At 31.3% G+C, this 26,652-nt stretch overlaps 2 protein-coding genes across 2 annotated transcripts in view; one reads left to right on the plus strand and one right to left on the minus strand.

Annotated features, from left to right (window-relative positions):
* Window positions 1–26,652, plus strand: part of LOC143197942 (uncharacterized) — a 794,565-nt gene that overhangs the window by 174,806 nt on the left and 593,107 nt on the right. Inside the window, exons 2-3 of the mRNA XM_076406795.1 lie at window positions 4,509–4,679; window positions 6,343–6,540. Of these exons, the coding sequence (XP_076262910.1) occupies window positions 4,509–4,679; window positions 6,343–6,540 (369 nt within the window). The remainder of the gene's footprint in view (window positions 1–4,508; window positions 4,680–6,342; window positions 6,541–26,652) is intronic.
* LOC143197837 (uncharacterized) lies at window positions 19,757–24,153 on the minus strand. Its single transcript, XM_076406603.1, has 4 exons — window positions 23,689–24,153; window positions 23,510–23,628; window positions 22,730–23,225; window positions 19,757–22,627 (listed from the first exon to the last, which is right to left on the minus strand). The coding sequence occupies exons 1-4, from the start codon at window positions 24,008–24,010 to the stop codon at window positions 19,950–19,952; spliced, it is 3,615 nt and encodes a 1,204-aa protein (XP_076262718.1). The 5' UTR covers window positions 24,011–24,153; the 3' UTR covers window positions 19,757–19,949.

Here is a 26,652-nt window from a genome sequence, read left to right on the forward strand (position 1 = left end):
ATCTGATTAACATTTTTTCAGATCTAAATCAAATCAACTTGACTTAATAGCCCATAGTTTCAGAAAAACTGCGATTATTTTAACGCTGCCATATCAACATTGTTCTTTCGACACAATATCGCTTTTGGTAGAATGGTGAGAAAAAGTTGTAGAGAGTGGCAGAAAGTATTTTGAATAAAATATATTGTTTCAATTTTTTACAGTAAAGGGCGTTTAAAAGTGAAACATTTATAGATTTAAATTATAATATTAAGTTTCTAAACCCTGCTCAGTGACATAATAGGAATTGATTAAAACGGCATAACTAATCAACCCCAATTTTATTATCTTTTATGAATATCTTTTTCGGTCTGCCAGCTTGGATGGTGCAGTGATAAAGACGACAGGGAGGTCCTTTCCTGTGATTGCCCTTCAGTAAGCGTGCAACATCCGACATAGAAAATACTCCCAGTCACGCCAGTAACCAGGCTGGTAAAATCGGATATCTCCTGGGATGATATTTGACCGCTCGCCAGTCGGTGAGCTTATTGTAGAGGACCGTGGTAGGAGTCCACGTTAAACAATAATAAAAAAATTATTTTCTAAAAAAAATATTTAAATATATTTTTCTAAAGTTCGGGGATATGACGAGCCAACATACTATAATTTTGAGGAAACATGGTTTTTCTTTTTCATCAAACATTTTAATTTAGGTTTTAACTAGTACCAATTAATGCTCAATAGTCTAATAAGATACGAAAATTGAATATAAGCACATTTTATAAAATCAATCTCCTACAAGTCTAGTAATAAAATATATTTTGTTAATTCATTATATGATACTAATGTTTTGATTAAACTGTACGTAAAAGAGTGTAACTCATTTAATAATATTTTAAATTATAAATAATGTTTGGTCTCTGAAATAGCACAATTCATTCTCAGAAAGTTATTGCTTTCGAAATTAATTCTTAACATTTCGAACACTCTGGACTTAGTAAATCACTGCAATTGCTCTTGCAGCACGATCTCAAGTATCCAGTTCTAATTTACGATTACAGTCGGCAGGAACAAAGCTGGACCGAATCAATCTGAGTGCAATGCCATAATCCATGCCGTTGCGTCCTCTAACACTTAAGACAAGACCACATCGTAAATTCACTTTGAGACAATTGCATTTGATATCGATCATTTTCCACTTTTGGTCCGCATCTCAGTATAGCCATTAGTCGAGTCGACAATCGCCGATTTCATGCGGGTCCAGAAGAAATTCCAGAGACAAACTAGTTAAGGACTTAATTTTAACGATTAGTTTTCAAACTATATAGCTTTTGATGTAATCTCATCAAAGTTTAACATAGTTTACTGGTAATGTGTAACCCGTTTGCTATTAGTTTGCCTTTTAAAATGTTGTCATGAATATTTTAGATATTTTTTTTAATCAGGTAATAATATATTTTAGTATTAAATATAAATGTATTATTTTTCTGGGGGTGTTTTTTCTTAGTTACAATAATGGTAAAATACAATGAAACGAAACCAAATTTCAAGAAAATTTTACTTTTTAAATTCAAATAAAAGCACAGCCTGAATTCATCATAATATTTAAATATCTTATTTTCGCGCCAGTAATACGGAACTGGTTACAAAGACTGCGTGTTTATGTTTAATTAGTGGTGTGATGAAATGAGACAGATATAAAATTTTGGCAAATATTATGAAACATTTAAACCCTCAGAATTCTTTTGTGATCACTATTGAACAAGTTGCCACCTCTTTTTTTAAAATCAATACCCAAATAATTGTTTTTATTATTTTCTATCAATTATTGATAAGCTAGAGGTAGGAGTTCTGTTAGAAATAGCAACTTGTAAATAAATAATCGCAATCTGTTGCAATCAAATAACATTTTTATGTTTGAATAAAAACTTGGCTACATATTGCAAGATATATTTGTAAACCGTTAAACCTTTTCCAATTATAGCAGCTATCAAACATATCTCCTTTCAATTATAACTTACTTTGATGTTTTGTTATTATATTTACTATTATCCTTAATAAGATTAATAAGCCCTTAGATCGCTTAAAAATAAATACAAGCGTAAATGTACAAGAGGTAATCGATTGTATCTAGTTTTCTAGATAAACAAGAACCGTCATCCGAACCGAAAAATTTTATCAAGATATATAGCATCCAAATACTATATATTTATTTAACCAAGCATGCACAGCAATTTGTTTTTGAAAATGTAATACTTAATTTGAAGTATATAGTGCTTAAATGTATCTAAACTAATTGTATGATATATACTTTCTACATTTCTTAATTTTTAGGATTTTATCCATAGCTGTGATGAACTTAATGATATTCTTTTTGTGCTTAATTATGATATTAAAACTTGAGGAATTATTTAATAGTTTGAGTTAAGGATCGCAAAATAGTCAACAGTAATTGAGTCATGTAAATGCTCCTTTCTTAAAACCTAAATACCTAATCACAATAAACCGAAAAAGTTAGGTTAGCATACTAAAACGGAATCCCCTGTTAAAATAAATTCAAATTCGGAAATCTTTTCAAGACTGTTTAGAAAAATATTTATCAGATAACATTTTTGACATACGAATTAATTTAAAATATAGCAATTAAGATAAACAGCCACAGAAGCGTAAATAAAAATTAATCTTACTTTATAAAATATCCTAACATTTAGTAATTAATAGTTTCAATATTCATTCTATTCATTGGCAGAAATCATTACATAGGACTAGAACTAATAAAAAATATTTGTTTGATTTGATTCTAATTACTTAATTAAATTAGCAAAAAAAATTATGATTCAAAATATTAATTTTTAAATTTTTACTCTTAATTCCTACTCTGTGCCACTTTTTGACCAAGTTTAGGTAGGTTTAGGTTGAGGTAGGTATTAGGCTAAATTGTGTGTATATATTAAAATATAAAAGACGTGTAGTAGATAAGTTAAATGCTTTTGGTTTATTTTTATTTAGTTATTACAACGATTGTTATGTACATATTTTAAAATGATTTTTTTTGTGTTAAAATCTAAGTTTGATCATTTTTAGTCAGTTTCTTATTTATTTTTTGAGGTCGGTTTAATTTTTTTGTCAATTTTTTTTATTTTTCTCTTTTTAGTGTTAGATATATACTATATACTATTTTATTTAATATTACAATGGGTAGGCCAAGTAAAGGTACTGCTCGTATGAGGAAAAATAGGAATAAAGATACACTGATTGAAAATAAGGAGCGCTTCAGGCCCCGTGGTCCGCAACATAGCCTAGGTGATTTGACAAATGTTCTAACTAAACAACAAAAAGAAGTCGTTGTTCACGCTGGAAATCGAAGCCCCAAACTCCCTTTGGAAGCTAAACGCCTTAACCATTACATCATAGAAGCAGTTGTAAACAATATTTCTACGAGGTTTTATATGCTATAGTTGGTGTTTAAAAAGCGAAGTGAATTGCATTTGCACTGAAAAGTTTGTACGTGCCTTTAAAATTTGAAGGTTTCCCTCGATTTCTCCCCCTTGCCCCCACCAGATCTTGGTTTGTGCATTCCTTTATTCCTTCGAATAAACATAGAATTTTGAAAATCGGCCTACGATTGACGGAGAAATCGGCGAACATACATTTAAAAAATATATACAACCGAAAATAGAACCTCCTCCTTTTTCGAAGTCGGTAAATAAAAATATCTGCTTAGCTCTTACATAATAGAAAAACATAAACGCTATACTAAATTTCAAAAACAATATATTATGGCGCATTGTCAATGCATTTTAAAAAAATCTTCCATGTTACAACTGATATGGCCAATTTGATGACTAATTAAAGAAACAAATACTAACACTGTGATAAATCTTAATTAAAAGGGCGATGCTTCGCTATTGCTACTCGGATATATGTTTAGTGTGTTTATGTTATTGTATATATACATGCTGCCTGCATTCAGTATGTTAATGTATTTGACAACGTCGATAAACTAATTATATTTTAGAACAAAAAAAAAGTTTATTACTGAAATTTTAAGGTAAACTGTACCAAATCTCAATAATAACGAAAATGCCAATAAATTTTTCATATGGAAATTATCTATATCAAGTAACTAGCTAAAATAGCAATTGATAATATAATGAAAAAATGAAATGTCATGTTACGGCATATTCTGTAACCTTAATTTATAAATATCTTAAAACATATTTAATGTAAAATAACGATTAGATTATTTGATCGCTTGTTTTCTATTTATTCAAATTGCTCCATTAATTTCTTTAATTTTCTGGTTTATATCATCCATATAACCTACTAAGAAATCTTCATATTTTAGCGATCAAATGTATGGGATTTATATAAAAATAATAATAATATAAATATTATAATATAAATATTAAAATATAAATATAATAAATAATATAATGTTATATTTATTTGTTCAATTAAATTGTAATGGCAATTAAGTAATTACAAAGTATGTTAGAGTCTCTAACCAAATAATCTTCTTCTTACAGGCATAATCAATATTTGCGAGGCGGTTAAAATAAACCGACTCCATGTGCCCGACGTAACCAAGCACGGAACCGAAGTAACTTTGGATTGTGATTTCACCCTCGACGACAGTGAATCGGACCTCGTGGTAAAATGGTATTTCAACAAATCTTTGGTCTATCAGTGGATCCCCAGTAAGTAAAGAATTGTTGTTATTGGGGCGTAACGTTTAATGGTACCCGGGGATTCGGAAGGGGTTTTATGTCTGTCTTAACGTTGACGATTATTGTGGCAAATACAAATAACCGCCGCCAGATATTGCCTTGATGTTTGATTTTATGTTATCAGTCCTGTTCCCTTGTCGTGAGTTTTATTACCCTACGAAAGCGGGACCGAAAATAATCCTCTAAGTAATTTACAACAATAGTTAAAATAACGTATCCTTTAACAGTGCCGCATGCAATTATCGTAATCCAAATAACAACGATAATAATTTTATTTGCTATATTCGATAAATAAAGCGAAATAATATTAATAATCTGTTTTAATTAAATTTGCTTATACATTTTGGCTATTATTTAATATATTGAACAATATAATTAATATCACGGTTTTATTTTCTATTTATAACTAACTTCGATGGTTTCTATTTAGCAGTATTTCATTGTTTTATAACCAATATTCATAAATTCATATTAATGCTAATGTGAAGTATTTAAGACAAAAAGTAGATTGAATTAGCTCAGTAAGTCTTAGGTGTGCCATGTAGATGATGCCAGCTAATCCTCTTAAACGTAACCTAGCTTAGTTTAACAATTATAGTGTACTTAATGAAACAACTTTTGAAAACAACATTGCGTAGGTGATTCAGTAAATTTCTGAACGATGGTATAAAGACATGGCTATCGAAAGACAATATTTTAGATAAAATACATTGCACCGATTTTTCATAACAAAGCTTCAAAATTAAAAAAAATGTAATACTGTATAATGTACATATTGTATATAATTTTTATTTAATACTTTAAATTTTATACATTTAGTAAACAACGAGGGTGGGTGAAAACCATCAAAATAATTTATTTTGAGTATTAATTACAAACACAAATAAAACGACTAAACAATAAAATACCGGAAATTGTCAAATTTCTTACGATATTTTTTCTATAGACCCATATTTTGGTCATCAAGATAGTAAATGTATAACTACTCAATTTATAGTCACCAATATAACAAGTACATTATGCTGAATTACTTTCTTTGATTATATTTTATCAAATAAACTGTCAATCTCGACTTAAATTCATTTCGATACATATTCATTAGTTCGATGTCATTAGATAAATAAATATCTAGTCCTGTGAAGGCCGTTAGGCTGTAGTGAAAAACTGACAAATTATTCTTTGAAGGAACCGCTTTTGAACGAAATAATATTAACAAATGGTGAATGATGATCTGTTTTAGAGGTTAGGCCCAGGACTTGAATGAGTTAATTGATTTTATAGAGTTTATAAAATATTGATTTAAAATGTTTTTACCCAAATAATCTTTAATATTAATAATGTGTATTTTTACTTATACGGAGTATGAATATTCTTAAATTTTCAATCAATATAAAACTGAACAATATAACTTTAATTGAACTCTCATTCATTATAACGAAACAAAATTTGAGCTATTAGCTGTGACGTTGTTTGTTATAATAATAATGAATAAATAATCCTTCAGAACGTCATGTATTTTTAAAGCAATTTAAATTCAAAATTCCGATGTCAGATCCATTCCCTTAAATAAATTTATCTATTAACAAGTAAGGAGTATATATCAACTTTTAATAAATATTCTATTTTATTTTAGGTACTAAAAAGCGACCTCAAAGTTTAGGAGTCTTAAAAGATAGAGTTAACTTAGAATATCAAGCTAGCGTCGATGCCAACAGCATTCATAGAGCCTTACGCATCATCCGACCTGGACCAGACCTCTCTGGCAATTACACGTGTTCAGTTTCCACACTGGAAAGTGAAGATGCCAAAACTAAAGGAATGGTGGTATTAGGTAGGTTTATTTAGGTTTTTTAAAGATTTTTTAGAAACTAAGTTCATTTTTTAATTTTACAGTTTTAAAAACCTTAGTACGTCATTTATCGTAGCAATTTTATGTATATATGAAATTCTGGTGGAATATAATTAATTGACTCACTTAATTTAAATATGTACAGGATGCTGCAATAAGGTTGAGTTGACATTGACATGGAATGAAACAGTGTATGACAAATTAACTAAGTTATTTTTTTAATTCAAAGGCACGTGAATATCATTATTAAAAAATATAACATCGTTAAATATTTTCCTTTTTTTTTGTTCTGGCCTAAAAACCAGGCGGTGGAATGCATGACGCATACCTGGTCGCGGAGACTTGCCCTGGAGTGACAAGTTGGACTGGGTTATGTGGGACTGCCTCTGGGCTTACCAATACATTAAACCGAAACCGCCTCACAGTTGACCCCTGTGGATCGCTACTGCTACTGCATTAAATTTGGGGATATGGCACCCGCTGATCGGGCAGCCGTTATTGGGCACGAGGGCCGGCGATTCTATTGATTCGCGAACCTGAGTTAACACACAACTGGATACTGTTGTATGGGGGCAAAAGTTATGACTGTAGCGACGGATGAGGTCGGTTCAGCCTGGAAAAGGGGGGAGCTTGGCGGTGACGCGGTGCTAAGCTCCCAGCATGTCGACCAGCTCGCGAACAAGCGCATTTTCAGAAGAACTTGAGGTGAGTTGTTGTTTGTGGAATGAGATATGAAGCGCTTGATTTCTGGAGTGTCAGTTTCCCTATGAATTTGATTATTTCTGACAAAGCATGGAGCGTTTAATATTCTCCTGAGGAGCTTATTTTGGAAAACTTGAAGCCGTTTGACCTGGTCAATGTGTTTTTTTCTCGGCAGATCTGAAATAAAGAGGTTAAATAAGGCTGGGGCCAGCGGGGAACCTTAAGGTACGCCAGCATCGATTTGTTTACGACTGGAAAGTGATTCCCTGATCTTGACCTGGAAAGATCTGTCCGAGATATAGGACTTGATGAGAGAGGTTAGGTCTTCTGGGAGGCCTAACCGCACGCACTTTGCGATCAACCCATCGTGCCAGACTTTGTCGAAGGTTTTGGTTAGGTCCAGAATAACTGCTCCTAGCCTTTTACGTTGGTCAAGAGCGTGATGGATGTGTGCGGCCAGACGGGTAGCCTGATGGACGGATGAGTGGTGAGCGCGAAAGCCGAATTGTTCATCTGGAATGATGTTGTTTTAAATATTTTCCTTGACTTCTTATAATGGCACAAAACCTGAAAATTAACAATTTATAAATACTCTTCCGTTTCAATCCGGTTGAACTTACTCCATATTGTTCATTCATTAATAATTGTGGACAAGGCCTTTAATATTGTAAATGGGTTTCTAGCCTCTCGATGAAGATTTAGAAGGACTTCTCGTACTGATAAGTAGTGAACGCAAACTATAAACTTATTACAGATTCTAAATTTCCAATGAAGAGTAACTTCAGAAAACATCACAAGAATACACCTCAATTTAGTCACATCTACGAGAGACAATTAAACACACAAATTTTACTTATGCACAATGCCCATGGAGGCGATCGCAACATATGATATATAAGCCTCTTTGGTGAATTCACATGAAATAAATCTACTTTAGTCGGTATCTGTGAAAGTTACCTATAGCGGGGTGAAAGTATGGACCAATTATGTCATTGACTCAAAATGCTCTCGGCAATAACTTTTATTGGATACATAACATAGTACTGGCCTGGTATACAAGTTATAAAATAGGAAACAGATAAACTGTTAATTTAAAGAAGTAAAGAAGAGGCAACTCATTGAACGTCGATCTAACACTGAGGATTTTTATATATTAGAAAACAGACCAACCCGTTTCACTCGTTCACCATTCATGTAGTTCTAAAACAGATGGCCCTTACACAAGGCCGCGATACTCAGAGCCATAACCAGCATTATGTAACACACACACGTCAATTATACTTGTTAGATTGGTTCTAAAATGTGCCTAGAATTTTGACTGATTGAAAAGGTTAACCATGTTACTTTTCCTTCCGTATTAATAAGTAGACATTATATTGTCCCTTTGGACGTTATTCAAAGTCCATAAAATCTTGATGGAATTTTCCTTCACTAACAGAAGTCTTCTAATATATTATCAACTAGCTATTCGTAAATTTGATTGCTACAGTTTTTAGGAGGTTCAACATATTTTTTTGCTGAAAGCTGTCACAAGTCTTTTGAACATGTTTTGAAATTACTGCAAGCAATATTTGAGGCCAGGGTTCATCGATACTCCAAATAGAAGAAATAAAACAAGCCTCTTAGACCTTTCAAAGCTTTTCATATGCATTTAAATAATATGTTATATTTCGTATTTTAATAACAAAAGACATCTTAATCTATATACAAGATAGTTAATTCTTGTCTATCATTTAACTGGCATCTGCAGACGCTGTATGAAAGTTGCTTAATGTTTTTTTGCGTTACTTTTTAATACAGTAGAACCATTTAATACATTTTCTGGTATACAAAAATTTTTAAAAAACAAAAACATTTTGAGAAATATGGGTAACATATTGTATTGATGAACATTTTAACAAGTATTTTTTCGTCATTTTTAAGCACAATGAAGAGTAAAATAATAAAATTAACTTCAGAATAAAGACAATATTTTTGTGGAGTTTTATAATGTTCTATCATTTAGACATGCTGCTCAAATGTCTAACTTTTCTTGATAAAGACATTATAGTGCACAATTACAAATATAACATTACAATATATTGAAAAATATATAACTCATTTTATTCATATATTCATATTATTTTCGCTAAAAACGATATTATATATATATATATATATATATATATATATATATATATATATATATATATATATATATATATATATATATATATTATTTATGTAAGCAAAAGTATGAATCAAAAGGTAAAGAAATTAATATTAAACATGTCTTGAAAATTTGGAAATACTTTTGGACTTTCACTTTTTTATTAAATCCAATTAACAATTGAACTTTTATTTTAGTAAAAACACAGGTCAATACGAATTTTGACTGAGATGAAATTATTATGCGACGGTAAACACAAGATAGTTGAAACAAGCTTCTTAGCCTTCACAAAATTTTCTAAATGCGTTTCAATAAATTTTTATATTTCATATTTCAATAGATATATCACATATATACCAAAATGAATACATCAGCATCATACTTGTACTTTTTATATAACATCTTAAGCTTTTTAAGTTTTGTACAAAACAATAAATTGCTTATACCTAAGGTGGAATCTGTAGATGCTGTGCGAAAGTTACTGTTACGGAAGTATTTTATTATACCAGAACTGTTTAATACCTTTTTAATATTTAAAAAAAAGTATTATTATTGTAACTATCAAAAAAAGCAGAGTTTTAAATTTTAGCATAACAACATAATTTTAGAATAAGGCATTTTTTGTAAAGATGTATAATATCATTTGGACATCCTGCTTAAGCGCTTATTTTGCTTTGTTGAACGTATTATATTTTACCATCAGAAATAAATGCTCTTTGTATTATATGTTGGAAAATATACACGTCATTATTTTTTATTTTTACGAAAAGTGGTATTACGTATACATTATTCATGCAAACAAAAAAATCTTAGCAAGAATGAAAAGATACTAATATTAATGATGTTTTGAAAATAACCTAATACTTTCCGTTTTTCGATAAATTCACATAAGTGAACAAAAGGTCATAGATTCTTACCGTTTATATGTCAAATATTAGCCTGACATCAACTGAATACCTTCATCATCATGGATTTTGCGAGACAATCTCTATATACAATAGAACGTCGATAATTAAATTTGTTTTGACCTTTCGACATCAAAGCTGACGTATATTTTGTACTTTAACGCCCACAGCTTGCTTTGAAACCGTAGGCACTCGAATTAAACTGAAAACTTTTGGCACAATCCCAACTATGTCTCAAATATCCAATTTAACGAGACTCATTCGACCGAACCAATCTAAATGCAATGCTGTAATCCGTGTCCATTGCGTTCTCTCCGTTTAGGAGAAAACCACATTATAAATTTACTTTGAGACAATTGCGTTTGATATCGATCACCCGTTCCAGTCGCCTTCTCCTCCACTTCTCACTGATGCGTAAAGTTTATTTAGTTTACCTTCACCCACTGACAGAACTCCCTTCTAAAGTGACTGTCAATAAACTGGACTTAGAGTTCTGTTTTTCGTTAAATAAGTTTTTGATTGTTTTTTTCTTGGATTTTCTTCTAATAAAATTGAAGCAACTTGCCATGAAAAAAATTAATTCCAAATTTAATTTGACATACAAATATTTGCTATAGATAATTATTAATTATATTAGTTTAAGTAATGTGGCCTTCTGGTTCTGCTTGGAGGCTTAAACAGGAAGGTAAGGAAGAGGATTTAATTCCATTTTACATTATCAAATTTAACAATGGTTTCATCCAGACTTTAATGTTTAAGCATTTTTTTCTTTTTTAGTTATAATTAGTACTTGGTGTGGAGTAATAATCTATGTTTCAATATTAAATTGTAAAATATAATTTTCTTCAAAATTATATTATAGAATTTGATCAACTTAACAAAGTTGAATGGTAAATATGATTGATACACATTTGATTAATATTTTATAAATGTCATACTTTTGGTGACGTGAATCCCAATTTACAATATAGCTAGTATTTCAAAATATTTAAGAATGTAAAAGACTAAAGAGTAAATGGCACTCAATGAAACCAAAATAAAATCGAAAGTATTAGTGAAAGTGATTGAAAATGAGAGATCAGCCGCTTGTCCGCCACAGCTGCTTGAATGATAAAAAATTAAGTTTCATCAGAAGTTCATTCTTATTTATGTGTCTTAATTATAATATTAAAATATTTAATTAAAGCAAAAAACCAAAATGAAAGTTGAACTTGAAGAAAAATGAAGAAAAATTAACTCTTGAAGATTGGTAATAATTGTTGTGATATTGAACGATGTTAGCATCTCATTTTTCGGATCGTTGTGTGTGACCTTGATCAATGTCTTACTTGTAGCTACAATTTGGAGAAACAAAAGCTTTTTCAGATTGGTCAATTCGGTTGTCAGGCATAGATTCTTGTTTCTTGTTATATATTACTGATCGCCTTGTTGTCACTTGCTGGTGGATGGATGGTCGAAACATATCATCAGCGAATATCAGATCGTTAACACATATCTCATATAAATCCCATGTCTCTATTTAAACACAAGGACATATCTGTTTTTGAGATCCCAAATAAATTCAAAAATAATTTCGCTAACAGAACTATGGTAATATTGCTTGTAACTAACTAAATTGGACAATTGCAGGAGAGCGTATTCTGATTCTGCTGGAGGTTGAAAGCCGCAAATCTTCTTCTGTCTGTATGCATGTAATTGAATTCCTCTTAAACGGTTGAATCTTAACGGTTGTATTTATGTAGATCCGAATATGGCTAATAGCGACAATTAGACCCTCTAGGTGGCTACGATAAGGTTCCAGAACTACTTTGATAAATTTTAATTTCAATTGGCGTGGGTATTTATTGAAGTGATATTTTCATGGTAATCGCCGTAATTAAGGGCCGTTACTACTTGTAGAATAAATTTAATATTATATTATATTGATATGTTAATTATAATACTAAAGGTAAAACGTGCCATCCTCGACAGTAATATATTAATTCCACCTCGCAGAAATCAGCTGACTCTGCATTATAATGTGATATAATGTGTAATAATATATGTAACATTATACAGCGTATCTTAATTTACAATTATATAATGACTAATAAAAATAAAATGTGTGTTGTGTTGATGTGCTGTATTATTGAAATTTCGTCTGCATTTCTATTAATTTTAAATTAAAATGCACTGTATATACATATATTATTTACTGTACTTTTTACTGTTCAGATGCAGAAATATAAGTTATAGCAATGAACTTCTTCTATGTATCATCATATACTTGTAGATCGTGTCATATGCAAGAATGTGTGCAACTAGTATAAAATAATAATATAAATCAATAATGACGGTAATAGTATGTAGTGGGAAGAAGTTATGTCTGTTCTTTTCGACTTGTTTCTTCACAAACGCTATGAAATCCTTTTTGTATCATTTTTGTAACATTCCTCTAGAGTTCTTGTAATTTTTGGTATCTTATTTTTTCAATGGTAGGAGCATAGGACGTTTTATAGTTACATATCATATACATATCAAGAAAACTAGGGAAATATATTAACTAGGAGTTTCCGGATATTCTTTTATTTATCTTATATTTATTATATGTTATAATCGATATTTGATAATATATAGTTTATAGTTAAGTGCCCACGATACAGAAACAGATTCAAATACACCAAAATATAATTCCAACTCTAAATCTCACTAATGAACATTATTTGATAAAACAAAAAAAATTTATATTTATCTTCTCTCTCAGAATATCCAATATTTTTTACAAAACAGGTCTTAAACATTTCCTTTTAATAAAGTAACCGATGGAGATCAATCAAATATTTCCAATGTTATCGGGAATATATAAAAGTTACAAGTCATTTTAAAACAAAGGAAAAACAAAAGTAACAGTAACATCAATCAAAACTGGACAATCATTATAAACTCTTAAGTGCAGAACATCCGTCCTATTTTCTAAAGTACTCGTCGATCCAGTTTGATCCAGAAACGGATCCATTCATCACAAAGAACAAAACGACAGATTCACGTAACATTTATTTCCACAAAACACTTAACTATCCGCGGCTTAAAACTAGAGCACAATCAAAATCACTTGAAGCCGTTGAAAGCAGACACAAGATAAATGAGTTGCACCGAGAGGCAATAAACATTATTATGGAAGTTTGCGTTGGGGGAGTGGCAGGGCGGCAGTCAACTTTTTAAGTTGGATAGTCGATCTTTAACGAGCACTTTTTGAGCGAAAAGAGACCTCCGAGATGTTTTCGAAACTTTTAATTTATTTATTAGCGTGGTATGGAAGTTTTCGCTAATATCTGAGATTTTCCAACAGTTATATGCGTAAAATTATATAGTATCATTTTTCAAAATATACTATCTATTATTATATGAGCTTTTTCTACATATTTTTAATATATTATTAAATTTGTATTTATATATTCTTCTTGTTACTTTCCAGAGAAAATATTCCGTTGCATCAGTTGGCGTTAAGTTTTCTAAATAGTTTTGAATTCTTTGATTTTGTTCATTTTTTATTAGCTCTTTCATCTCTTTTGTGGCCTTGTTGAATTTTCTCTTGTTTTCTTCTGTTCTGATTTGTTGCCAGGTTTTTCGCAGTTTTCTCTTTTCGGCAATTTTTGTGTTGCTTAATTTTGTTTGTTTTTATAGATGAAATTTAATTTTTAATAAAAAAACTTTTATGAGTTCACTGTTATAACTTATTATAACTGGTGATCGATCAGATGATCGAAGCATCATTCAGCTTTGCACGTTTTGGTGTCAATATTTTTTGTAACACAAAAGTCTATGGTATCGGGAATTTCATTCATTTTCATTATCATTTTCACTAATAGAGATTATCGTAAGTCATGTGCCTTCATTGCGTTGACCGATTCTCTGCCTTTTGTTGTTATTAATCTAGAACACCACATTACATATTTTGCATTACAGTCTCCTCCGGCAATGAATCTATTACCCATCGTGGTAAAGAAACCGCGGTATTGTTCTGCCTTGTTGTTTTATTTAGGTGGACAATAGATTGCACTCATTATTAATGGCCCGTGCATTTCTTCAATGGTTACACTTGAGGCCTGTATATATTCCTCACTGAATTTCTCTCCCCTCACAGTGTTTTATGTTTTCACCAATAATTATAGATGTCCCTCCATGTGCTTTATCATCTGGATGTTTTGTGTGATACAGCTTGTATATCGGAAATCCGCAAATAATTTCTATCAGTGAAATGTGTTTCGGATACCATAATGATATCAATATTTTGTTCATATAAGAACATTTTAAGCTCCCTGGCATATTGCTGCAGTCCATTAATATTTGACAATATGATAATATTTGCATGTTTTTTACTTAACGATATCTATGGGTGAAAATGGACGGTAAACAAATGTAAGCAACTGTTAAACAACTTAGTATGATTGTTAAATTAGATTGTTTTTGATATTTATCTGCATAGAATAAAGTTCTCCATTTAGAATTATTTCGTTTATTCAGTATACATATGTGATAATCACGTTTGAAGTCAATCGACCTGGACGATCTAGAAAGATCGATGACAATGAACTGTAAAACTTATTGGAAGCAATACAAAAAAGGTATATTTTAAGGAAACAAATACTTGATGATTTTATTTATTTAAATCGCTTTTCTGTTGCATTTGCTTGCTGGGACTTTTGAAGGTAACTAAGTAGACAACAAATGTTAAAACTTTTCAATGGAATAAGTTATGCAATCATTTTTAAAACCACTCATAATGCCGTACAAAATATTATCTAGCAAATTTTGCGCCCATTTATGTTATACGACTGAAAGTTTTCTACCTCCAATGAGTGAGAACCAAAATTCCTTAATAGCTTGTGTAAGTCTAATTGTATTTCTATACTCTCCGCATTTATAATATTGATACCGAATATAAAATTAGTTTATATCTTTAATAATATGAAAATACTCTTAAGAGGTTATGTAACTAAACAAGTTTTCAACATAATAGCTGTTTAAGTATCTTCAATTAATTTCTATGTATATGGGTATTCTTAAGACCAAAATATGTATGGTATACTAAATTCCTTTGCTTTTTGAGTCAATGGTATAGCAGATACCAAGCAAACCACTCAAAATATTTGGCAGTTGACGCAGATTAAAATTGGTAAGAAGAAACTTTGGTACCTCCACATAAAGCGCTTTTACTACCGCTGCACACAAAGTTGGAATTGATGAGGCAATTTGTAAAATAACGTCCCAAAGATGGAGATTGATCAAATACATAGGTTCAAAGTTTCCACAGCTCTCAGAAGTAAAGGCGACGAAAGGTCTTTTCGTGGGACCAGTCAGAAGACGCCTTATAACTAACTAATAATCCATGACCATGACAGATCCTCCATAAATGATGTGGTAGAGTTATTTTTAGGCATAAATATCCTAACCATAAAGAAATCGTCAAAAGAATGCTAAATATTTGGTTACCTATACAGTCTAAAAATAAATTTCCTTCACGCCCATCTCAAGGTTTTCATCAGGACAATAAGGAAATGAATAATGCCAAGGAAAATGAGGCATCCCAATGATATTAGACTACTGTTGCACGCTTAACAGAGACTTTTCAGATTTACAGAATGGAAAATGCAGAAAGAGAAGTTTCACTAGGAAAATGTTTTAGTCTGGGCTAGTGAAAATATATTAGATAAAAAAATTGTATAGTAAAAATGGTTTATGTCTGTTCTCTTTTATTTAAATCAATAACGCGTTTAATATTGTTAGCAATTATTAAAAAACGTGTCGTCCTACGACAAAAACAATTTTTTTCGGGCATCTTTTTGCCACTTATGGACAAGTGTCTAACTATATCATCAAATATTACTTTTAACCAGACTTTTTGTTTCTTAAACTAAACTTATAATTGAAAAATGTTTTAACAAAACAAACGAAAGAAAGTTTATGTTATGAAAGTTAAATTATGTCCATCCACAGTTCGAAAAAATCTGTAAGAATATCAAGATGATGGGGTCTGATATGAAAATATATGGACATATTACATAGAAGATAAATAAACATGCTGCAAATAAATTTGACCAGCACTCTATAACGCTTTACCACTGGAACAAACACGCGAAACTATTACAACTAGGTTTCAAATAACCAATTCCAATTTACGAGCACTATTTCCAATTCGAAATTGATCCGATGATACGAATACCGTCGCCTGCTCAACATTTAAGAGAAAGCCGCAGCGTAAATTCACTTTGAGACAATTGCGTTTGATATCGATCACTCGTCCAGCATGGTGCCCCATCCCCATCCCCGGGAGATCTATTTGGTTTACCCCCGACGTTTACGGTCTACCCCACCTTCAGCTCGCTGTCGGAAAGGTTGGTCGAAATACTTGAGGACAAGGGAATCGAATGGCAATCGAATTATGTCTTAATTTCAAAGACTAGTTTTCAAACTTAGTTCGCTTTCAGATTAATAGCAGCTGAGACCGCTGGAGACTGGTTTAGGGTATATTGTGTCAAGTTAACATGAGTTTATTTTTATAGTTCCGTGAATAGTTAGTAATTATTAAGTTTTGATTACTTTTTATATTAGGTGCTTGCCTGAATTTTTCACTATAAACAGCATTTAATGAGCTGTAAAACAATGCTGTAAAAATGCAATTTACTTTCTCTCTTCTTTATGTAAATTAATGCGTAAAGACAAGTATATTTATTTAAATAATTAATATTATAACAAATAATATAATAAAAATAGGTACGTAAAAAAGGTACGATGAGGAGAATTATGAAATGAATTGAAAATTACTTACTAAATCCTATATCTGTTTTTTACCGACTCCGTACTCGAACCCAACTGCTGATTATATAAGGCGATTAGTAAGAACTCTATGGTCCTGTGAACTGGTTCAATGAATGTTTTCATTCAATGAAGATCCTACTAGTTGGTCTTTGACGAAAATCGCCCGCCTTCTTGATTTGTTGTTGACTGATTCTTGATTCCGACAGTTTCTTTATTTCGAATGGTTGACTATAATGTGTCTTGACACTTAACACTTTTGTTTCTGTTCTTGATTAATTTCTGTTCTGGTTATTTTTTTCTCTTCTTACTTCTCATCACTCACTGAATGTGGTGAATGCATACGCTGGAGCATCTCCTTCAGGTTTTTGTAGTGGCTGAGAAGGCTGTTTCAAAAAAACCCTTTTCTGCATCTAGATTCATTCAACATTTTGGGGATTGAAAGACTCTTCCATCTAGGATCCCTTGGGAATGGAATACGTGCGTTACGAACGCTTGAAATTGTTTTCGGATATTTAATGATCTCGTGCCTTCTAGAGGTTTATGGTTATAGCCACACTAAGAGGTCTTCCGTCAGGTCTAACATAATTCGTTTATCCCTTGTACCTGAACCCCCTTTATCCTGAACACTCGTGATGAGCCGATTCAATATGGTTTTTACTAGTCATGTGTTTTCAATGTCCCACGGTGCAACGGTGTTTCAATGTCCTTTCCTATTACTATTACCGGGTATAAACTATTCAAAAAGAAGTATATTTCTCTTAAAGTTAATACATAATTCAAATATAATTGCGCCGCGATAATGAGAAATTTTTACAATATATATTAATCAAAATATTTTAAAACTTTTGCAAATGTTGGTTTGGTAGTGATTTAAATTCAGTATCTATGTGGATTCTGGACTAACCTATGATATATGTACTTGGGATTATCTTAGTATATTCACTATACATCGTCAGTCACAATACGCTACAAAAAACTAATCTTGTTTGTTTAAATAAAAATTACTCATGGATGTAAAGAAATTACAAAAAAATTATAAAAATATTTATAATCTTTCTGGTAATAGTGTCGAATGGTAGGCACAGACATGAGCATTCGGGGCAAATCTACACAAAAATACCAAAATATACATGAACATAAATGAATTCCGCCAACATTTTGATGCGAATATATTAGTCAAAATTGGATCAAAGTCCTAATGCGCATGAACTTAACAAAATTAAACCTGTTAAATAATATGAGGTGGCTTTCTTTTTTTTTTTTCGTCAAATTGTAGAAAATTACATACATTAAGAATATTATTGATACCTTTCAAAATACAAAACTTGTTAAATAACATGGAAAATCTATTTCACAACTGGTGGGGAAAGTATACTCAAAAATAGTGTCTTACAAAATAATTATAAACAGTATAAAAAAGTATCAAACCAAACGTTGTTGGAACATTACTTTTTAATATGTGATTGTTTAAAACATGTATGAAAGTTGCGTAAATATTAGAAATAGCAAGTGAAAAGAGTGAAACAATAGAGTGATGTAACATTACAAAATTTTTTATGTAATTCACAGAACAGTGTATACATTTTAAAATGTAGCAAGAATTAACAGCCACTAGCCACACTGTACTCAACAATTCTTTGTTTAGCTTCTTTCTCATCCTTTCTATTTGTGAATATATTTAGCCAAAAAGGTCTTTGATACTATTATATTTTCTACCTAAAATATAGTGTAAAGCCCATTAAATACAGCAATTTTTAGAATAATCACTTACCTATGTTATTTGTTTGACAGCAGTAATCATATCACCACAGTGTCAAGATCATTCTCCTTCATTTCTTCCAACATATGTCTCAATGCCTCAAGTTTATTTTTTGGTTAATTGTTGTAAAATATACTAGCATAATATCGATTATAGGTACTATGATTCTTCCATTGAAATCATCTTGTAGTCGTCAACAACAAAACATTTCCTTATACTACTTATATAAATTACTAGAATACAACCATACATCAAGAGGTACTACAATACTATATGTTTGTTCAAACCCTGAAGACAATAATTTTATCGATATATTATCCTAGTATGGGACGTTAGATTATTAATAATTCAATTTTAGACTGGAGAACAACCAAAGTGAAGATGACTACATGATATTCGACATAAACGTACATGCTTCTATAGAATTCGCTGCCGTGACCCTTTATATATAACAATACAGAAAAAAGTGTAAAATGTAATAAGAAATAACCATCCTGGACAATAATAATCAGGCTAAGCAGAATATATATTTGGGAAGGTCTCCAAGTTGGTTAAGTCGGTAGGCATAATGGTAAAGACCACGTTAAGCTGTAGGTCAAGTCGAGATAAATCCCAGTTTATAAAATCAAAACTCTAAAATATTATTTTAAAACTGATTATGTAATATGCAATGTAAATATTTAATCAATTATTTTGTTCATTCATATTCTTATTCTTGTATTTTATATTTTTACTAGCTGACCCGACAGACTTCGTCCTGTCAAAAAGATTTGTAATGTGGCAGTTTTGTGCCTACGTATTTTAAAAAATTCTCCTGAACAGAACCATCACCCTGGTGATAGGGCGTTGTGAATAAAAAATAATTAAATAAAACATATATAAGGATTGAAAAGTAAGTAATCGCTTTATTGTTAATCATGTGAATCATAATTATTATTATTATTATCATTATATTGCTTTGTGGTATACGATGTTTTTTGTTTGATTACCTGGCGCATAGATAAACAAATCTGATGGTTTTCCAACACGGGAACAGGCAACATACAATTGACCATGTGAGAAACATGGGTTTTCTAGATTAATACCACAAACACTTAATGATTGCCCCTGGGACTTGTTTATAGTCATAGCAAAAGCAAGCCGTCAACATGTCTATAGGAAATTTGCCATTACCAATGTCAATGAGTTGTTTAGAGAATATGTTTCCAGATTGGTCATTTTGCAACTCGACACGCATATTCTTGCTTAAATGAAGTACTTTAACATGTTTCCACAAATTGGAGGACTTTAGACATGCATTGAGTTCATCAGCTGGCGTTGATCGTGGAATCACTGGCAATGTTTGACGAAAATCTCCTGCTAATAAAAGCATTGCACCACCAAATCGGTTATTATTGCTACGTAGATCTTTTAAGGTTCTGTCTAAAGCCTCCAAAGATTTTTTATGTGCCATCGTGCATTCATCCCAAACAATCAATTTACATTGCTGCAAAACCTTTGCCATTGCAGAGTTCTTCGAAACGTTGCAGGTTGGAGTTTCATTGCTTTGCATATTTAATGGCAATTTTAGTGCTGAATGGGCTGTTCGACCACCTTCAAGCAAAGTTGCTGCGATTCCCGACGAAGCGAGTGCAAGTGCAATTTTATTTTGTGAGCGAATTGTTGCTAATATTAATGAAATCAAAAAAGTTTTTCCTGTACCACCAGGTGCATCTAAGAAGTAAATCCCTCCAGTTTCATCATTTGTTACTTTCATAAGAGTTTCAAATACATACTTCTGTTGTTCATTTAACAGTGGAAGATTTGTTTGAATTAATTCTTTCAAAGCGTTGAGATCATACAGTCTTTCTCGATGCAACTCTTGGTTAAAAGCGTCATGCATTGGACGATTGGGCGCGGTCAGGCCTAATTGAATTAATAGTTTGTTTGACATTATCAAGCACATGTCCTCAATTGAAATCAATGCTTCATTGTAAATTTCTTCACTGATTTGTATATTTGGATTTCCCATTCTATTCCGTATTTGATACAAAATATCATCACACATATAATCTTTGTACTTAATCCACAAATCAATTGGGTTTGATGGGAAGCATGTAGATATGATTATAGAAAACAATGTTCGTATTTGATGAGCGTGTGATGATATTACAGCATCATTGAGAGTTTGATCCCAATGAGCGTCATTTTCAAGCAATTGCAAACGTTGACAGGCTTCTCTGTAGGATCCACACAATTCACCATCAACAGTTCGTAACTGTTGGAATGATGTTGGGCCACGTACATTGACTAATAGCAGTCGTAAATAAAAACATTCATCATTGCTTGGATGTACTGAATAAATCCAGCCAATCGCATCGGTGGAATATACATCTGTATATCCTGGAACTGGTTTTCCTTGTTTCCGTCGTATAAATCTCCTTGAGGATTGATTCCAGGTATAATATTTTGGCATTTCAGAATATAGCAATGTTTGTGCGAAATCATCGTTTTGGCATGTCTCAAAAAAACTGGTTAATGTAGTAGATGGTGGCTGAGCAGCTCTTTGTACTGCGTTCTGTGCTGTAAAATACACTCTTTGTCCATTTTCTAAATGTACAGCTAAGTGAACAACAGAAGGGTGTCTCTCATGAATAGGAAAAGAAAATATTCGCCAAACTGCTTCATTACTACTGACATAGCGGCCCATTTGGTATTGGGTAACTTCATCATTAGAATTCTCTGCACCAATTCCAATCACAGCCATATCACTCCCTTTGGTTACATATTTGCAAATGTATTTAATCGATTTCACTGAATGGCAAGATTCAACGTTGATGTGTGCTTTGAATGTCTTTGATAAAATGGGTGAATATGGAACAATCCAACGATTATCTATTTCAATATCTTGTTGATTTAATTTGACAATTGTTGATTTTCCATTGTCTGCTGTCGATCTGCGACGATACAATGGATAACCGTCATTACCAGTAATTGTTTCCGATATTAATGTCCGTGGATATCGTTTTGAACATTTACCATCCATCATACACGGTGAATTTTGATTAAGAGTTCCACAGGGACCATGTATCATGTTTTTGATAACTACCTCATGCAATCCAGGATCTACTTGTACATTAGGGATTTCAGCTGATATCACTGCATCAACTTCATTTGGCCTTATCTTTTCAACCAACCAAATCAAAATGTGTGCATGTGGCAATCCTCGTTTCTGCCACTCCACAGAATACATCCAGCAGCGTGTCTCACCAAACACATTATGTTTTACGATGAAATTCATTAAAGATTTCAACTTTTGTCTAAAGACTCTGGCTGTAATATCATGACGATCAATGGGTGATTGCCCAGGGAATAACTCCTGCTTAATTTCTATCCATTGCGGATTGCATGTAAATGTGATGAACAAATCTGCTGTACCATAATGACGAACATACGACATGGCATCTTGAGCATATTCGTGCATATGCCGAGGGCTTCCGATGTATGTTGCTGGAAGAATAGTCATCCGACCGACATTCTGTGCATTTCCATCAGTATTAATCGCATCTCGAAGGTGAATATACTCTTCAGATCGGAGTTTGGTTTGATTCAACCTGATGAATGTTAATCTCTCCGTTTCAATTTTAACATACATGTCAACAACATATTTGTGATATAATCGGCGACATTTCAATATGTGATTATCTTCATTTTCCCGAATCATTAGGCGGTATGAATAATAGTTCATTGAACTGACTTTTTTGTTGGTTTCAGAACCTGTAAACAGATTTTGTTTTAATAACATTCAAATATAAAATTAAAATACATAATATAGTGACTGAGATATTATCGCCATAGCTAAACTAATATTTTAGTTACCTGTAATGGGATTTATCATTTTTATTGAGAAATCGTAGCCATCTTCACCTTGCCAAAATATAATGGGATATTGCAGTGCATCATATGAGCGGTGTGTTTCCTTTATACGTTGTAATTGATCATTCCGACGATGTAAAACAATATCACGGGATTCCAAGTTTTCTCCAACTACAACGATAGCAACTTCATCAATAGTTGGTGCATTAAAACGTCTTGTATGTTGACCTGCAGGTGTTTTATCAGCTCTGATTACAATTTTGTGATTATCGGATGGCATCAGATCCAGGGCAGTTTTAAACAATATAATCAATTGATTGCGTTGATGAAATAAATTTTGTAATTGTTCTACAATAGACCTTTTTACTAAATTGTTATGTGCACAACGCAGATCAATTTCTTGTGGTGAATTGCCCATAAAATAAATTTGCAGGAATTTGTTGTCGCTATCTGACACTGGTAACAGTGAACCTGCTCTGTGATATATTTGCCCTTGTATCTGTAAATAAAAAAAATATTATGGTGTGGTATAAATTAGTGGATTGTCAGTGATCAAACTTAAATAATATTTGATCTTAAAAAGTATATATTTAGTTTTAACTAATATCTATCAATTATAAAATATAATAAAAGTGTCACTGAAACTGAATCACCATATAATATGATGACTAAGTGATATATTTCGTAATGATTAAGAAATTGAAGATTAGTAACACATCTTAACTTTGGTGACAGAAAATTTTGTTCGCTAAAATAATTATGAGTAACTGCTATAATACATACCTTGAAAGTTGGCATAAAATTTTCCCGAACTGCATTTGTTGCCCCAAATGAAGTCATTTGAAAGCAATTGTTATATTGTTGAATATGTGTCAAAAAGTGTATAGAATCTGTTCCTATTCCTGAAACCAATGAGTACAATGGTTCTGGTGGTGGATCCAATGGTATCAATTTCACTTTACCATTTGCGCAACACAATCCATTGGCTTCGTTTTTGTATTTTAATGCCTTACAGTGTGAGCAAACCAAGTTCATAGAACCAATAACAACACATTGGTAGTTACTGTAGTCAATTGACACATCGTAACTGAAAGCAGCTCGATTCAAACTTGCGCGATTATTAGTTGAACGTCGCGCTCGCGGTTCACGCGTTTGTGATATCCGAATTCTTTCACGTTCATTTCCGTCGTCACGTTCTTTTGCAATACGATTATATCGGTAATTAGCTTGGTTTATAGCATTTCTGGTTCTTCTACCTAAATTGCTTCGTCTTATAGGAGGCATATCAAATATAAATTATTTTTTCACTAATCACGAACTAAACAAACACTAACTAACTAAACACTCTGCACAAAACACGATATACGAATTTGTTTCGTGTATCAGTTGACAATTCATCTGTCATCTGTCAAAAGTCATCTGTAACAGACAACTTTTTTTTTTAAATTTGATATGACTTGAACTCAAATCCTTTTAAGCCGTACGAATTGTTTTATTTATTTAAAATTTGAATTAAATTTTAAATAAATAAAAAATTTTAAATAAATAAAACAATTCGTACGGCTTAAAAGGATTTGAGTTCAAGTCATATCAAATTTAAAAAAAAAGTTGTCTGTTACAGATGACTTTTGACAGATGACAGATGAATTGTCAACTGATACACGAAACAAATTCAAACAAAAAGGGCTTTTTTTAGGGTTTTTCCAGCAATAATTCTAATTTTTCTCGCCGTAGAAACCATCCTTGAACTTCAACGAACATTTTAAAAAAAGATTTGGCCAAATTGGTCCAGGCGTTGTTGAGTTATGCGCTTACCATCACATTTTGCGATTCATTTTTATATATAAGATGTTATTTGGTTTCATATTAATATTACTGTTTTAATGAATGAATACATGATTTTTATGTGTTTAAGTAATTTAATTGCTAGCTTTTTCTTACCCAATTTCTTAAAGTATTACCTTTATATTAATAAATATTTGCCTACATACTTAATTTCAGAAGAAAAATTTATTTAAAAATTTCACTAGCGATAAAATATTACCATTAAATTTAAATATTTCTAAATTAATTTTCGGCGTACTCCCGGTTCAAAAATGCCACATAAACTTCGACTATCTCGCTTAAAAGTTCCCTTACCATCTCGACCCTTCAGTAACTTCTATAATGATGTTTATTGCCTTTTGATACAATTCATTTATCTTATGCCTACTCTCAACGACTTCAAATCATTCTAATTGCTACAGTTTTGAAGCGAGGGTAGTTAAGTGTATTCTGGAAGTCATTCAGATTTCACGTTCAATTTTTAGTGACGAATTACATCTTTTCGGAGTTGAATTTGAAACTTTCTCTTTTTAATAGTTAGAATTTTAATATTTATCATAAACTCGGTTAATTAAAAATCATATCTCTAGTACTCATTATTTTTCATATAGTAAACTAACCTAAATATTACAAATTCGGAATTCCACAGGCTTTATTTTTTTAGATTTTGGTATATAGCATATATCTTATTGTATTAAACACCTTAATGTATATCTATGCTTTAAAATGTTTACAAATTTACTGTTAAAAATTCATAATTTCTTCAATTTGTCAATTCGTTTCTTCAATTTGTCTGTCTCTATGTGTTCCATCTATGCGAATAATATAGTTAGCTTCGTTTTAACTCCTGCAAATTTTCATTATTTAATTTATGTATTGATATAGTCCTTATCCTTTATCCATATTTGTCAACTAAAATATATATTGCGAAAACAATAAATATACGAGGCTGATTAAAACTATAATTTATTTACCTAAATTTTAAAATAAATTTACATTGTTCTTTGCTTATTTATTCCTCTTCGATCTCGCCCTTGCATATGGCTCATCTTTAATTTGTCTTCTATGGTTTTCCTTTATCTATTGCTTTCTACTTCGCCTTATCTCCCACGTAGTCTCCAAAAAACGATAAAATTTTATGAAACGATTTTACAACAGTTAATATTTTATGCAAAATTCGTTTCAACTTTTGATGCAATAATTGACGTATTTATTAAAAACCTGAAATGAATCAAAAAGTTAAATCAGTATAATTTAGAGAAAAAGCGTAACAAACTTTAAAATTACCTCTAGATATCATACATTATGCCTCCAGAATCTTATCAATTACTCCCCTTAAAAAAGAACACTGTTTCTTAGTTGTTCTGTATTACTAGTCATTAAACTAAATGAAAAGCTGATTTCGAATATGTAAATATATTGTAGGAAAATAGAACAAACGATTCTTGTTATTTTCGAATTTTGTTAATATATGTTGGGATGAAATTTTCACATATGTCGCATTTGTCTTTCACAGTTGAATATACCTTACGATAAAGCGCACACATTAATTGGTTTTCTCTGCAAAAAAATATAAATAATAACTAACTAATATATATAATAAATAACTTTACGTGACCATACTATCCTTAATGGTTTTTTATCCAAACTTGCCCTAACTTTTTAATAATTCCAACCATACAGGAATAACCGAAAGTAATACAAAACATTGTTTAAAATTATATAACTTCCTTTAATAATGTTTTAATCACTCACTTTTTTTTAATTTTAACGAACACTATCTATTTATTTTATTTTATAAACTTCAAAAAACCTTTAGCCGCCGCGAGATTCGATCCTAACCACTTATCGGGCACTTTTATCCGCTGGGTTTGTTAATATATTTTGTAGTGTTGGGAACAATCGACAGAAATCCACAATCGACTGTTTAGTAATTAATTACTTTTTACTATCGACTGTTTCAGTCGCTATTTTTGGTTCGACCGTTTCTACTAGTGATTGTTTTCAGTCGCTATTTTTAGTCCGATTGATTTTATTACCATCAGTCGTTAACTTTTAGTTACTATTCTCGGTTCTACTAGTTTCATTAAACTGATTTTTAA

The sequence above is a fragment of the Rhynchophorus ferrugineus genome, unplaced genomic scaffold (assembly GCF_030347505.1).
Source record: "Rhynchophorus ferrugineus isolate W39M unplaced genomic scaffold, kcgeb_rfMv2 rfM1, whole genome shotgun sequence".
Classification (NCBI taxonomy): domain Eukaryota; kingdom Metazoa; phylum Arthropoda; class Insecta; order Coleoptera; family Curculionidae; genus Rhynchophorus; species Rhynchophorus ferrugineus.